The 12,240-nt window shown below is 39.8% G+C and overlaps 1 protein-coding gene across 1 annotated transcript in view; it reads left to right on the forward strand.

Annotated features, from left to right (window-relative positions):
* Window positions 1-12,240, forward strand: part of ADAM18 (ADAM metallopeptidase domain 18) — a 108,340-nt gene that overhangs the window by 31,424 nt on the left and 64,676 nt on the right. Inside the window, exons 11-12 of the mRNA XM_027530053.1 lie at window positions 385-521; window positions 4,028-4,211. Coding sequence (XP_027385854.1) covers window positions 385-521; window positions 4,028-4,211 — 321 coding nt within the window. The remainder of the gene's footprint in view (window positions 1-384; window positions 522-4,027; window positions 4,212-12,240) is intronic.

Raw genomic sequence — 12,240 nt, forward strand, 5'->3', positions numbered from 1 at the left:
CAACTAATTTTCTTTCCCCTCTTCTGTAAAATATGCTCCAAGTGTGGACAAAGTTCCTTCTTTTCATACATGTCACTATATTCTCATCTTTTTTATCATAGTGCCTGACCTATGTCTATATTGAACTATATTTGTTAATTGAAAGAATTGATTTAATAAGAAAGTTAAATGTGTTTGATTACATTTTACCTTATCTCATGCTCTTTAATAAATTAACTAGTATGGATATTCAGATTGATGATTTATCAAAATGAAGTATAAATCTGGTCAACATGGAAAAGTATTAAAATATAAAATTTTATAGGAACAAAGCTCTTTTGATGTATTACTTGCTTTCATTTTCTTCTCATATGTTGGTTTTCTCTTCAACTTTCTTTATTTCAGTATCCAGGCACAATAACATTGGAGGGATTTTCAGTTATTATAGCTCAACTACTTGGCCTTAAAATAGGGTTAGCATATGATGACATCCAGGAGTGTTCCTGTCCAACAGCTAAGTGCATAATGAACCATGAAGCAGTGTAAGCCTTGTTTTTCCTCTCAAATTAATGTCACGCACATGTTTGTGCAGTTGATTACAACATGTGAAGAATTTATATTTTATACTCAATCCCACATCAAAAATTGGGAAGGAATGTTGTGCAAGACGAGAAATCACACTAGTGAATTTGTCCATGTGACACAAGACTCCAGAAAGTAGTGGATCCCATAATGAAATATTCACTAAAGGGAATTCGAGGAAAAATGTAAAGACTTATGAGGGCTATGAAATATTGTATTCACACAGATAGTTTTGATGTTTATATTGTTGTTGTATCTGTTGTTCAAAGCAAAATCACCCTTGGCAATGTAACATAGCACTGGTCCCTTTGGCTATTATACTGAGGGGAACAAAAAAGAAGAAAAGATTTGAAGAAGAAAGTAGATGTCCGTATTTGCAGATAGTATGATTGACTACCTACGCAAAGGCAGCAGAATCAGTCAGTGTACCATCAGAACAACAATATCAGAAAATTCATCAGGGTGATCAATCTTGAAAACTAGTCTGTGTACCAGCACTAAGGAAATAGATGACTTACTATAAAATGTCTAATTTTTCCAGAAGTTCATCCATTCAGTACAATTCCAGTCAATATTTTAGGTTATTTTTAAGGAACTGGATGAACTCTGTGGGAGGCATAAAATGGAGATAATAGACATAGATGACATTTTCATGATTATGGAGTGGAATTTATAATCAAAGGAGAGATTTTATTGATGGGAGATATGACATATCTATAGATTGATCAAAATAAAGAGAAGAGGAGGAAAAGATGATGATGTTGGATATAAGGAACACAGGAGCAAAATCATGAAGTAATGTAGAAGAGAATGTAGGATCTAGTGCTTAAGTAGAGGGGCTGACTTTTAATCAGATCAAATCAGATAAGTTGCTCAGTCATGTCCGACTCTTTGCGACCCCATGAATCACAGCACGCCAGGCCTCCCTGTCCATCCCCAACTCCCTGAGTTCACTGACACTCACGTCCATCAAGTCAATGATGCCATCCAGCCATCTCATCCTCCGTTGTCCCCTTCTCCTCCTGCCCCCAATCCCTCCCAGCATTACAGTCTTTTCCAATGAGTCAAGTCTTTGCATGAGGTGGCCAAAGTACTGGAGTTTCAGCTTTAACATCATTCCTTCCAAAGAAATCCCAGGGCTGATCTCCTTCAGAATGGACTGGTTGGATCTCCTTGCAGTCCAAGGGACTCTCAAGAGTCTTCTCCAACACCACAGTTCAAAAGCATCAATTCTTCGGCGCTCAGCCTTCTTCACAGTCCAACTCTCACATCCATACATGACCACAGGAAAAACCATAGCCTTGACTAGATGGACCTTTGTTGGCAAAGTAATGTCTCTGCTTTTGAATATGCTATCTAGGTTGGTCATAACTTTCCTTCCAAGGAGTAAGCGTCTTTTAATTTCATGGCTGCAGTCACCATCTGCAGTGATTTTGCAGCCCAGAAAAATAAAGTCTGTTTCCACTGTTTCCCCATCTATTTCCCATGAAGTGGTGTGACCGGATGCCATGATACTCATTTTCTGAATGTTGAGCTTTAAGCCAACTTTTTCACTCTCCACTTTCACTTTCATCAAGAGGCTTTTTAGTTCCTCTTCACTTTCTGCCATAAGGGTGGTGTCATCTGCATATCTGAGGTTATTAATATTTCTCCCAGGAATCTGGATTCCAGCTTGTGTTTCTTCCAGTCCAGCGTTTCTCATGATGTACTCTGCATATAAGTTAAATAAACAGGGTGACAATATACAGCCTTGACGAACTCCTTTTCCTATTTGGAACCAGTCTGTTCCATGTCCAGTTCTAACTGTTGCTTCCTGACCTGCATACAAATTTCTCAAGAGGCAGATCAGGTGGTCTGGTATTCCCATCTCTTTCAGAATTTTCCACAGTTTCTTGTGATCCACACAGTCAAAGGCTTTGGCATAGTCAGTAAAGCAGAAATAGATGTTTTTCTGGAACTCTCTTGCTTTTGCTATGATCCAGCAGATGTTGGCAATTTGATTTCTGGTTCCTCTGCCTTTTCTAAAACCAGCTTGAACATCAGGAAGTTCACGGTTCACATATTGCTGAAGCCTGGCTTGGAGAATTTTGAGCATTACTTTACTAGCATGTGAGATGAGTGCAACTGTGCGGTAGTTTGAGGATTCTTTGGCATTGCCTTTCTTTGGGATTGGAATGAAAACTGACCTTTTCCAGTCCTGAGGCCACTGCTGAGTTTTCCAAATTTGCTGTGAAACAGTTTCACAGCATCATCTTCCAGGATTTGGAATAGCTCAACTGGAATTCTATCACCTCCACTAGCTTTGGTCGTAGTGATGCTTTCTAAGGCCCATTTGACTTCACATTCCAGGATGTCTGGCTCTAGGTCAGTGATCACACCATCGTGATTATCTGGGTCATGAAGATCTATTTTGTATAGTTCTTCTGTGTATTCTTGCCATCTCTTCTTAATATCTGCTGCTTCTGTTAGGTCCATACCATTTCTGTCCTTTATCGAGCTCATCTTTGCATGAAATGTTCCTTTGGTATCTCTGATTTTCTTGAAGAGATCCCTAGTGTTTCCCATTCTCTTGTTTTCCTCTATTTCTTTGCACTGGTCGCTGAAGAAGGCTTTCTTATCTCTTCTTGCTATTCTTTGGAACTCTGCATTCAGATGCTTATATCTTTCCTTTTCTCCTTTGCTTTTCACTTCTCTTCTTTTCACAGCTATTTGTAAGGCCTCCCCAGACAGCCATTTTGCTTTTTTGCATTTCTTTTCTATGGGAATGGTCTTGATCCCTGTCTCCTGTACAATGTCATGAACCTCATTCCATAGTTCATCAGGCACTCTATCTATCAGATCTAGTCCCTTAAATCTATTTCTCACTTCCACTGTATAATCACAGGGATTTGATTTAGGTCATACCTGAATGGTCTAGTGGTTTTCCCTACTTTCTTCAATTTAAGTCTGAGCTGGATAAATCCATTTATTGTGATAGAATGTTAGGAGTAAGTAGATTGAAACATACACATTACCATCTGTAAAATAGATAGCCGGTGGGAATTTGCTGTATTAATGCAGGGACTCCAAAGCTGGTGCTCTGTGACAACCTAGAGGGGTGGGTTTGGGAGGGAACTGGGAGAGAGGTTTAAGAGGAGGGGACATGTGTTTGCTTGTGGCTCATTTGTGTTGATGTATGACAGAAATTATCACCATATTGTAAAGTAATTATCCTCCAATTAAAAACAAAATTCTAAAAACTTAGCCAAGATTGACATTGTCTCCACCAAAAAGCATTAGTTTTTCATTTGGCGCATCATACAATTCATATTATATATGGTGCATTATATATGGTGCATATATATATTATATTCACATTATATATGGTGCGTATATATATATATTATATTCATGTTATATATGGTGCATTGTTTAGATGTGGTTTTATTAGCTAGGTTTATTTAACCTGAGGATTATTTCATTTTAGACTTTCCAGTGGTGTAAAGATTTTTAGCAACTGTAGCATGCATGAATATAGATATTTTGTTTCAACATTTGAAGCTCAGTGTCTTCAGAAGTTTTCAATATTGAAACCATTCTATCAAAATCAATCAGTATGTGGTAATGGGATTTTGGAAGCTCATGAAGAATGTGACTGTGGCAGTGAACAGGTGAGTGATTAAGACTGAAATCTGAGCACAGTTTTGTATGTTTCTGATAAGCAACCATGGTATATATGGAATAATATATGCAACTAAGTCTTCAGTAGAATTAAGATATAAAAATGAGGATAAATTAAGATGTATGAATCACTTCCACATACCTCTTCAACTGAGAAGATGAGTAGTCATGAAATCTGGGTTTGTACACACCATTCCCAATTATGCCAGCAGAGAATTTTTGAGTATGTGTACTAAATGAAATCTCTTTTAGCCTAAATCTTATGATTTCAGTCTCTGTTTTCTTTATAAACTTCCGAATTTGATCCAGCGTTTTTCTGTCTTTTGTCATTGCAAGAATGTTTAAACATTATAATGGGTTTTTCTTAATTATTCTCAAATATTCATGTATTTCCAGGTTTCAGGATGATCAAAATTTGTTCTTTATAATCTTTCTAAAGATAAATATAGAATCTATTATACTATATCTCCATCAGCCAAATGCGCAATTAACACTATTCTCAACTGATAGGACCAGATATTTAGTTTGTTATGGTATCATTATTTTCTAATATTTAACAATCCCCCCTATTTAAATAAAATTTCTTCATGATTACTCTCCCAGCAGCTATATGACTTTCTCATCCACCAACAAAAATAGCTAACCACTACTCATTTGTGTAACTTAAATCCTTACAAATTCTCTTAACCATCTACCATTTCCTTATATGTATGTATGTATCTATGTGTGTGTGCGTATATATGTATATATGTTTTCTGACTATCTCAGATTTTCCAGTGTCATCTTAGTTTTTTGCCAAATAGCACTATTAACATCTTGCATTGACATACCCCTGAATATGTGCCAGTTACTTGACAAATCTGATATTCTTAATGAAAGATAAAATGAAGTGGCATAATCTAGGGCTAAATCTACACAATGTGAGTTTCCGCAACTGCAGGCTACAGGTAGACTGATAACTATAGCATATGCTGACAGTGCTCTACCATATTTCCTTGGCACTGATTATTCCTGCAGCATGTTTTTGCTTCATGTACCGGATACTTTGTGATGTAGTGTTTGTTCTGTCCTCAATAGAATGGAATACTTGGGCAGTTATCAAGGAGAACTTAATGTACTCAGGACTAGCAATCAGCCCTCAGATAATTAGGATTGTGGATAATGTCCCCAATTGTTTGCTCTGCATGAGGAAATTCTCTAAAGCATGTTCTGCACCAGAGTTCTACAAACTATAGCCAGTGGACCAAATTCAGCTGCCATTCACTTTTGTAAATGGTACTTTATTGGAATGCAGCCATGCTTATACATTGTCATGTTGTCTATGACTCTTTTTATGCTATAACAATGGAGTTGAATAGTTGCAACAGAGAGCATATGGCATAGCATTTCTACAAAACTGAAACTATTTGCTCTTTCATCCTTTACAAAAAATGTTTTCTGTCCCCAACTCTGTATCATTTCCCAGAGGTATCTGTGGGATATTTTTTTTTTGATTTTAACTTTTTATTTTGTATTGGATTATAACCAATTAGCAATATTGTGATAGTGTCAGGTGAACAGTGAAGGGATTCAGTTTTATATATATATATATATATATATGTGTGTGTGTGTGTGTGTGTGTGTGTGTGTGTGTGTCAGAGAAGGCAATGGCACCCCACTGCAGTACTCTTGCCTGGAAAATCCCATGGATGGAGGAGCCTGGTAGGCTGCAGTCCATGGGGTCGCTGAGGGTCGGATACCACTGAGCGACTCACTTTCACTTTTCACTTTCATGCATTGGAGAAGGAAATGGCAACCCACTCCAGTGTTCTTACCTGGAGAATCCCAGGGACAGGGGAGCCTAGTGGGCTGCCATCTATGGGGTTGCACAGAGTCAGACACGACTGAAGTGACTTAGCAGCATATATATATGTATATATATATACATACATATATATTCATTCTCCCCAAACTCCCCTCCCATCCAAGCTGCCACATAACATTGAGCAAAGTTCCATGGGCTATACAGTAGGTCCTTGTTGGTTATTCATTTTAAATATAGTGGTGTGCACTGACAACCACAAGTTGGTTCTCTAAGTCTGTGAGTCTCTTTCTCTTTTGTATGTAAGTTCATTTGTATCATTTCCTTTTAGATTCTACATATCAGGAATGTCATATGATATTTCATCGTCTATGTCTGACTTACTTCACTCAGCATTACAATCTCTAGGTCCATCCATGTTGCTGCAAATGGCATTATTTCATTCTTTTTAATGGATAAATAATACTCCATGGTATTACAATCCCACTGCTGGGTATATATCCAGAGAAAATCATAATTTAAAAAGATACATGCACTCTAATGTTTATTGTAGCCTGTTTACAATAGCCAAGGCGTGGAAGCAATGTACATGTCCATCGACAGATAAATGGATAAAAAAGATGTGATATATATATATACAATGGAATGATACTTGTGAGATTTAGCTTTATCTTATAGGAGCCATATCTTACAGGAGCTCACAAATTGACATGTGTTAGCTTGCTTCCCTTCCCTAATATCCCATGCCAGTGCTTTGGTGTAAGCAGAATGGACCTTCAAATACATTTGCTCTCAAATCCCTGGAATTTGTGGGTGTGCATATTACATGGCAGAAGGTAATTTGCAGAAGTAACTAAGCATATGGACCTTAAAGAAGGGACATTATTCTGGATTATCTGGGTGGGTCCAGTCTAAGCACATGAGCCCTCAAAAACAGAATGTTCTCCAGGTGAAATCAGAGAGCTGTTACAGAAAGGGGCTCAAAAAGCCTTGGAAAGTGAGAGGGACTCAAACTGCTACTGAAGGAAGACACATGGAAGAATAAGAGGAAATGTTGGTATTTTCTTGGAGAAAAGACTAGTCCTTGGCTGATAGCTACCAAAGCAACAGGATGCTTATTCTCCAAATTGTGGTTTTACACTTGTGAGACTGTAAGCTATAACCTGACCTAGATTACCCATCTGAAATTCTGACTTATAGAAAGTATGATAAAATTAACTTGTGCAAGTTTTAAGTTGACCACTGAGTTTGTGGTCATTTGTAACAGCATCAGTAGGGAAATAATACACCTTCCAAATAAATTACTAATATGCATCCTTATTGCAGGCTTCCAGGTGGCTTAGTGGTAAAGAATCTGCCTGCCAATACAGGAGATGTGCATTTGATCTCTGGGTCGGGAAGATCACCTGGAGAAGGAAGTGGCAACTCACTCCGGTATGCTTGCCTGGGAAATCCCATGGACAGAGGAGCCTGGTGGGCTACAGTCGTAAAAGAGTTGAGCACAGTTTAGCGACTAAACCACCACAATGACAATCCTTGTTTCAGAGTCTCTTTCTGGGGAAACTCAAAGCACATTAGCTGAATCAGAAATTGTCCTAGGAAGCAGATACTCAGGATTCTGGAGCTTCCCTGGTGGCTCAGTGGTGAAGAATCCACTTGCCAATGCAAAAGACAGTTTCCATCACTGGTTCAGGAAAAATCCACTTGCCACAGGACAACTAAGCCTGTGCGCCACAGCTACTGAGCCTGTGCTCTAGAGCCCGGTAGCCGCAACCACCATAGCCTGAAGGCTCTAAAGCCTGAGCTCTACAGCAAGAGATGCCGCCGCAGTGAGAAGCCTATGCACTGCAACTAGAGAAAGTGCACGTGCAGCAATGAAGACCCAGCGAAGCCAAAAAAAAAATTAATAGAAAAAAATATATGATCCTGAAAGTGTATTTCATGCTGGCCACATAGTAATAGGTACTCATGTACTCATTTCTGGACTTGGCATATTTGAATAGATGCACTTGAGAAACTTAAACCTCCAGATTCCTCAGAAGCCCCTGGGCTGTGAAGTTACTGCCCGCCTCCTAGTGGAGCAGAGCATCACATTGTTTGTGGACCACAGAGACTTACATGAGATGGATGTCTCACAAGAGGATGCCTATTCTTCTCAAGATCTGTCTCTGCATTCCCTTGGTACCAGACCACCAGTTAGTGTCAAGTCTAAACGCAGCCCAAGTGAAGACACACTCTATGCTACTGGAATAAAGAGGTTATTTCTTTGAATTGTAGAATTTGCTAATATGTGTGGACAAGAACATGGAGAACATGCCAGGGAGAGATATCAAGGATATTGGCCCCAAGATATTGAAATATAAGCCTAGGTAAGGTATTGACAGGGGGATGCTGTCCAGTGAATTAGGATTTAATGCCTTGGTAGGGGACTTCCCTTGTTGCTCAGCTGGTAAAAATCTGCCTGCAATGAAAGAGACCTGGGTTCGACCCCTGGGTTGGGAAGATCCCCTGGAAAAGGAAAAGGCTACCCACTCCAGTATTCTGTTCTGGAGAATTCCATGGACTATACAGTCCATGGGGTTGCAAAGAGTCAGACACGACTGAGCACTTTCATACTAGGGGACTTCCCAGGTGGCTCATTGGTCAAGAATCTGCCTGCAATGCAGGAGGTACAAGAGAAGCAAGCTCGATCCCTCCGTTGGGAGGATCCCCTGGAGAAGGGAATGGTAGCCCACTCCAGTGTTCTTGCCTGGAAAACGTCATGGACAGAGGAGCCTGGTGGGCTACAGTCCATCAGACTGCAAAGGGTTGGACACAACTGAGTGAACGCGAGCATCCTTTCATCCAAGATAACCTAGGGCCAGCCTTGATTTGCTGCTGGGTGGAGCCTTGAAGATGGGAAACAATCTGGACTATAATAAATGAGGTTGTTATGCCAGAACTACCTTAATGGAGTAATACAGGAAGAGTCAAAAGTTGAGTAGTGGCCATATTTTAATACAAAAACTAGCACCTAATTATTTGAGTGGCCCAGAGTGCACCCCTTTCACTAAAGCAATGAAGAAATGCATTTCCAAGGAGATTCCAACATTGCTGAAAATCTCGGTGGTAGCTTTCTTCTATAGACTAGGGTTGGTGGTTGGTAGTACCAGTATGGAGTTGGGCATTCAATGTCACTAGGGATTGCTGAATTCCAAAATAGCTGAGGCCAAGCAGCTGTGGTTAAGAGAGATCTGGGTGGTCAATGATGAGATTCCTTGATGTATGTAGCTGAAAACAAGAAGGGAACAAAGGGCTGTTGTCAAATATTACTAATGGAAATTCACAATTCCTTGCTAAATTTATGCAACCAAGCCAGTTTCAGAGCCAGAGCTCATTGTTGAAGTTGAGGTTGAGATCCTACGGTAGCCCCAGTAAGGATATAAAGCAGCAATTTCCTCAGTGATTCCCCTCCATAGTGACCTCCAGCTGTTTGCTGTAGCTGTTCACTGGGGAAGACCCAGATCGTTATAGAATGATGCACAGAGCATCTTTACTCAAGAGGCTTACAAAGAGGAACCAAAGCACCATCATGGATAGCATAGGCATGTAGAGAATCCAAGTGGTACCTGGCATCTTTGGTAAAATCCATCTTAGAGTAGATCCAGTAGGTTCCTTAGCCTAACCTGTGGTCATGTTGCTAGTTCTTCTGTGACATATTGAGGTGACAATGAGAAGGTGACAGATCTTCACCTGGGTTCCCCAATATGTGGAGTAAGAACTACAAGAATGGGAAAGGATAAATATAAACACCTGAAATTACCAGGATAGAAATTAGCAAGCAGAATGTATTCTTGACGAAGAAATCAATAGGCAAAGTAGAAAATAATTTGAATTACATGAAAATGGAATGTAATGAAAACCAAGGCCATTGCAGAATGATTAGTTAGCAGATCTAACAGGGCTGATCAGAAGACCCAAAACATCTTCATGGTCAACATAGCTTCTGTATCCAAGCATCCTACACCCAAGTGCAAGTTCTTGTTATAAATAAATAAAATGGGTAAGACTCTACTAACATGAGTAAAGGAAAAAAAATCAGGAATAACAGTACTTAAAGATGAGACAACACGGTATGTCTTATAATATGACATGAAAAAATAGTAGGATGGCATCACAAACATTGTACTAATAAATTTAACAACCAGGAAAAAACAAACAAACAGCATTTGCAATTGCACTAATCTCAAACCCTAACAAAGTAATGCTCAAAATTCTCCAGCCTAGGCTTCAACAGTCTATGAACAGAGAACTTCCACATGTTCAACCTGGATTTAGAAAAGGCAGAGGAAGCAGAGACCAAACTGCCAACATCCAAAGAAAAAGCAAGAGAATTCCAGAACAACGTCTTCATTGACTATGCTAAAGCCTTTGACTGTGTGGATCACAACAAACTGTGGAACAATCTTCAAGAGATGGGAATTCCAGACCACCTTACCTGCCTCCTGAGAAATCTGGATTCAGGTCAAGAAGCAACAGATAGAACTGGACATGTAACAATGGACTGGTTCCAAATTGGGAAAGGAGTATGTCAAGGCTGTGTATTGTCACCCTGCTCATTTAACTTATATGCAGAGTACATCATGTGAAATGCCAGGCTGGATGAAACACAGGTTGGAATCAAGATTTCTGGGAGAAATATCAATAACTCTGGATATGCAGATGACACCACGCTTATGGCAGAAAGCAAAAAGAAACTAAAGAGCCTCTTGATGAAAGTGAAAGAGGAGAGTGAAAAACCTGGCTTAAAACTCAACATTCACAAAATGAAGATCAAGGGATCTGGTCCCATCACTTCATGGCAAATAGATGGGGAAACAATGGAACCAGTGACAGACTTTATTTTCTTGGGCTCCAAAATCATTGCAGATGGTGACTGCAGCCATGAAATTCAAAGATGCTTGCTGCTTGGAAGAAAATCTATGACCAACCAAGCTGCTGCTGCTGCAGCTAAGTCGCTTCAGTTGTGTCCAACTCTGTGTGACCCTAGGGACAGCAGCCCACCAGACTCCTCTGTCCATGGGATTCTCTAGGCAAGAATACTGGAGTATGTTGCCATTTCCTTCTCCATCTGTGACTGTAGTCTAGAAAAAGAAAGAAAGTGAAGTCACTCAGTCGTGTCTGACTCTCTGCGACCCCGTGAACTGTAGCCTACCAAGTTCCCCCATCTAAGGGATTTTCCAGGCAAGGATACTGGAGTGGGTTGCCGTTTCCTTCTTTAGACCAATCTAGACAGCATATTAAAAAGCAGAGACATTACTTTGCCAACAAATATCTGTCTAGTCAAAGCTACGGTTTTTCCAGTAGTCAGGTATGGATGTGAGATTTGGACCATAAAGAAAGCTGAGCACCGAGGAATTGATGGTTTTGAGCTGTGGTATTGGAGAAGGCTCTTGAGAGTCCCTTGGACTGCAAGGAGATCCAACCAGTCAATCCTAAAGGAAATCAGTCCTGAATATTCATTGGAAGGGCTGATGCTGTTACTTTGGTTCTATTACTTTGGCTACCTAATGCAAAGAACTGACTCATTAGAAAAGACCCTAATGCTGGGAAAGATTGAAGGCAAGAGGAGAAGGGGACAACAGAGGATGAGATAGTTGGATGGCATCACTGACTTGGCAGATATGAGTTTGAACAAGCTCCCGGAATTGGTGATGGATAGGGAAGCCTGGTGTGCTACTGTCCATGGGTTCGCAAGGAGTCAGACATGACTGAGTAACTGAACTGAACTGAACAAAGGACAACATGAGTAGAAAAAAATATGTGAATAGCCTTATATATTTTAAGTAAATAATGTGCATAATTTTAAACCTTAGAAAAGTTCATACCAGTTGTCTTTACTGGTGAAAATAAAAAATTAAGAAATTATACTGATTTTATGCAACATTACCTAGAGTATAGAAAAAAGCTATATGCTGTAATTCATTTTTAAGGATAAGATAACCTTAATTAAAGGGCTTCCCAGGTGGCACAGTAGTAAAGAATCTGCCTGCCAATGCAGGAGTTGCAAGACATGGAAGTTCTATTCCTGTGTCCAGAAGATTCCCTAGAGTAGGGAATGGCAAGTTACTCCTGTATTACTGCCTGGGAAATCCCACGGACAGGGGAGCCTGTTAAGTTACAGTCCATGGGGTGGAAAACAGTAGTACAGAACTAAACACACAAACACACACGCACAC

The sequence above is a fragment of the Bos indicus x Bos taurus genome, chromosome 27 (genome assembly GCF_003369695.1).
Source record: "Bos indicus x Bos taurus breed Angus x Brahman F1 hybrid chromosome 27, Bos_hybrid_MaternalHap_v2.0, whole genome shotgun sequence".
NCBI classification, from domain to species: Eukaryota; Metazoa; Chordata; class Mammalia; order Artiodactyla; family Bovidae; genus Bos; species Bos indicus x Bos taurus.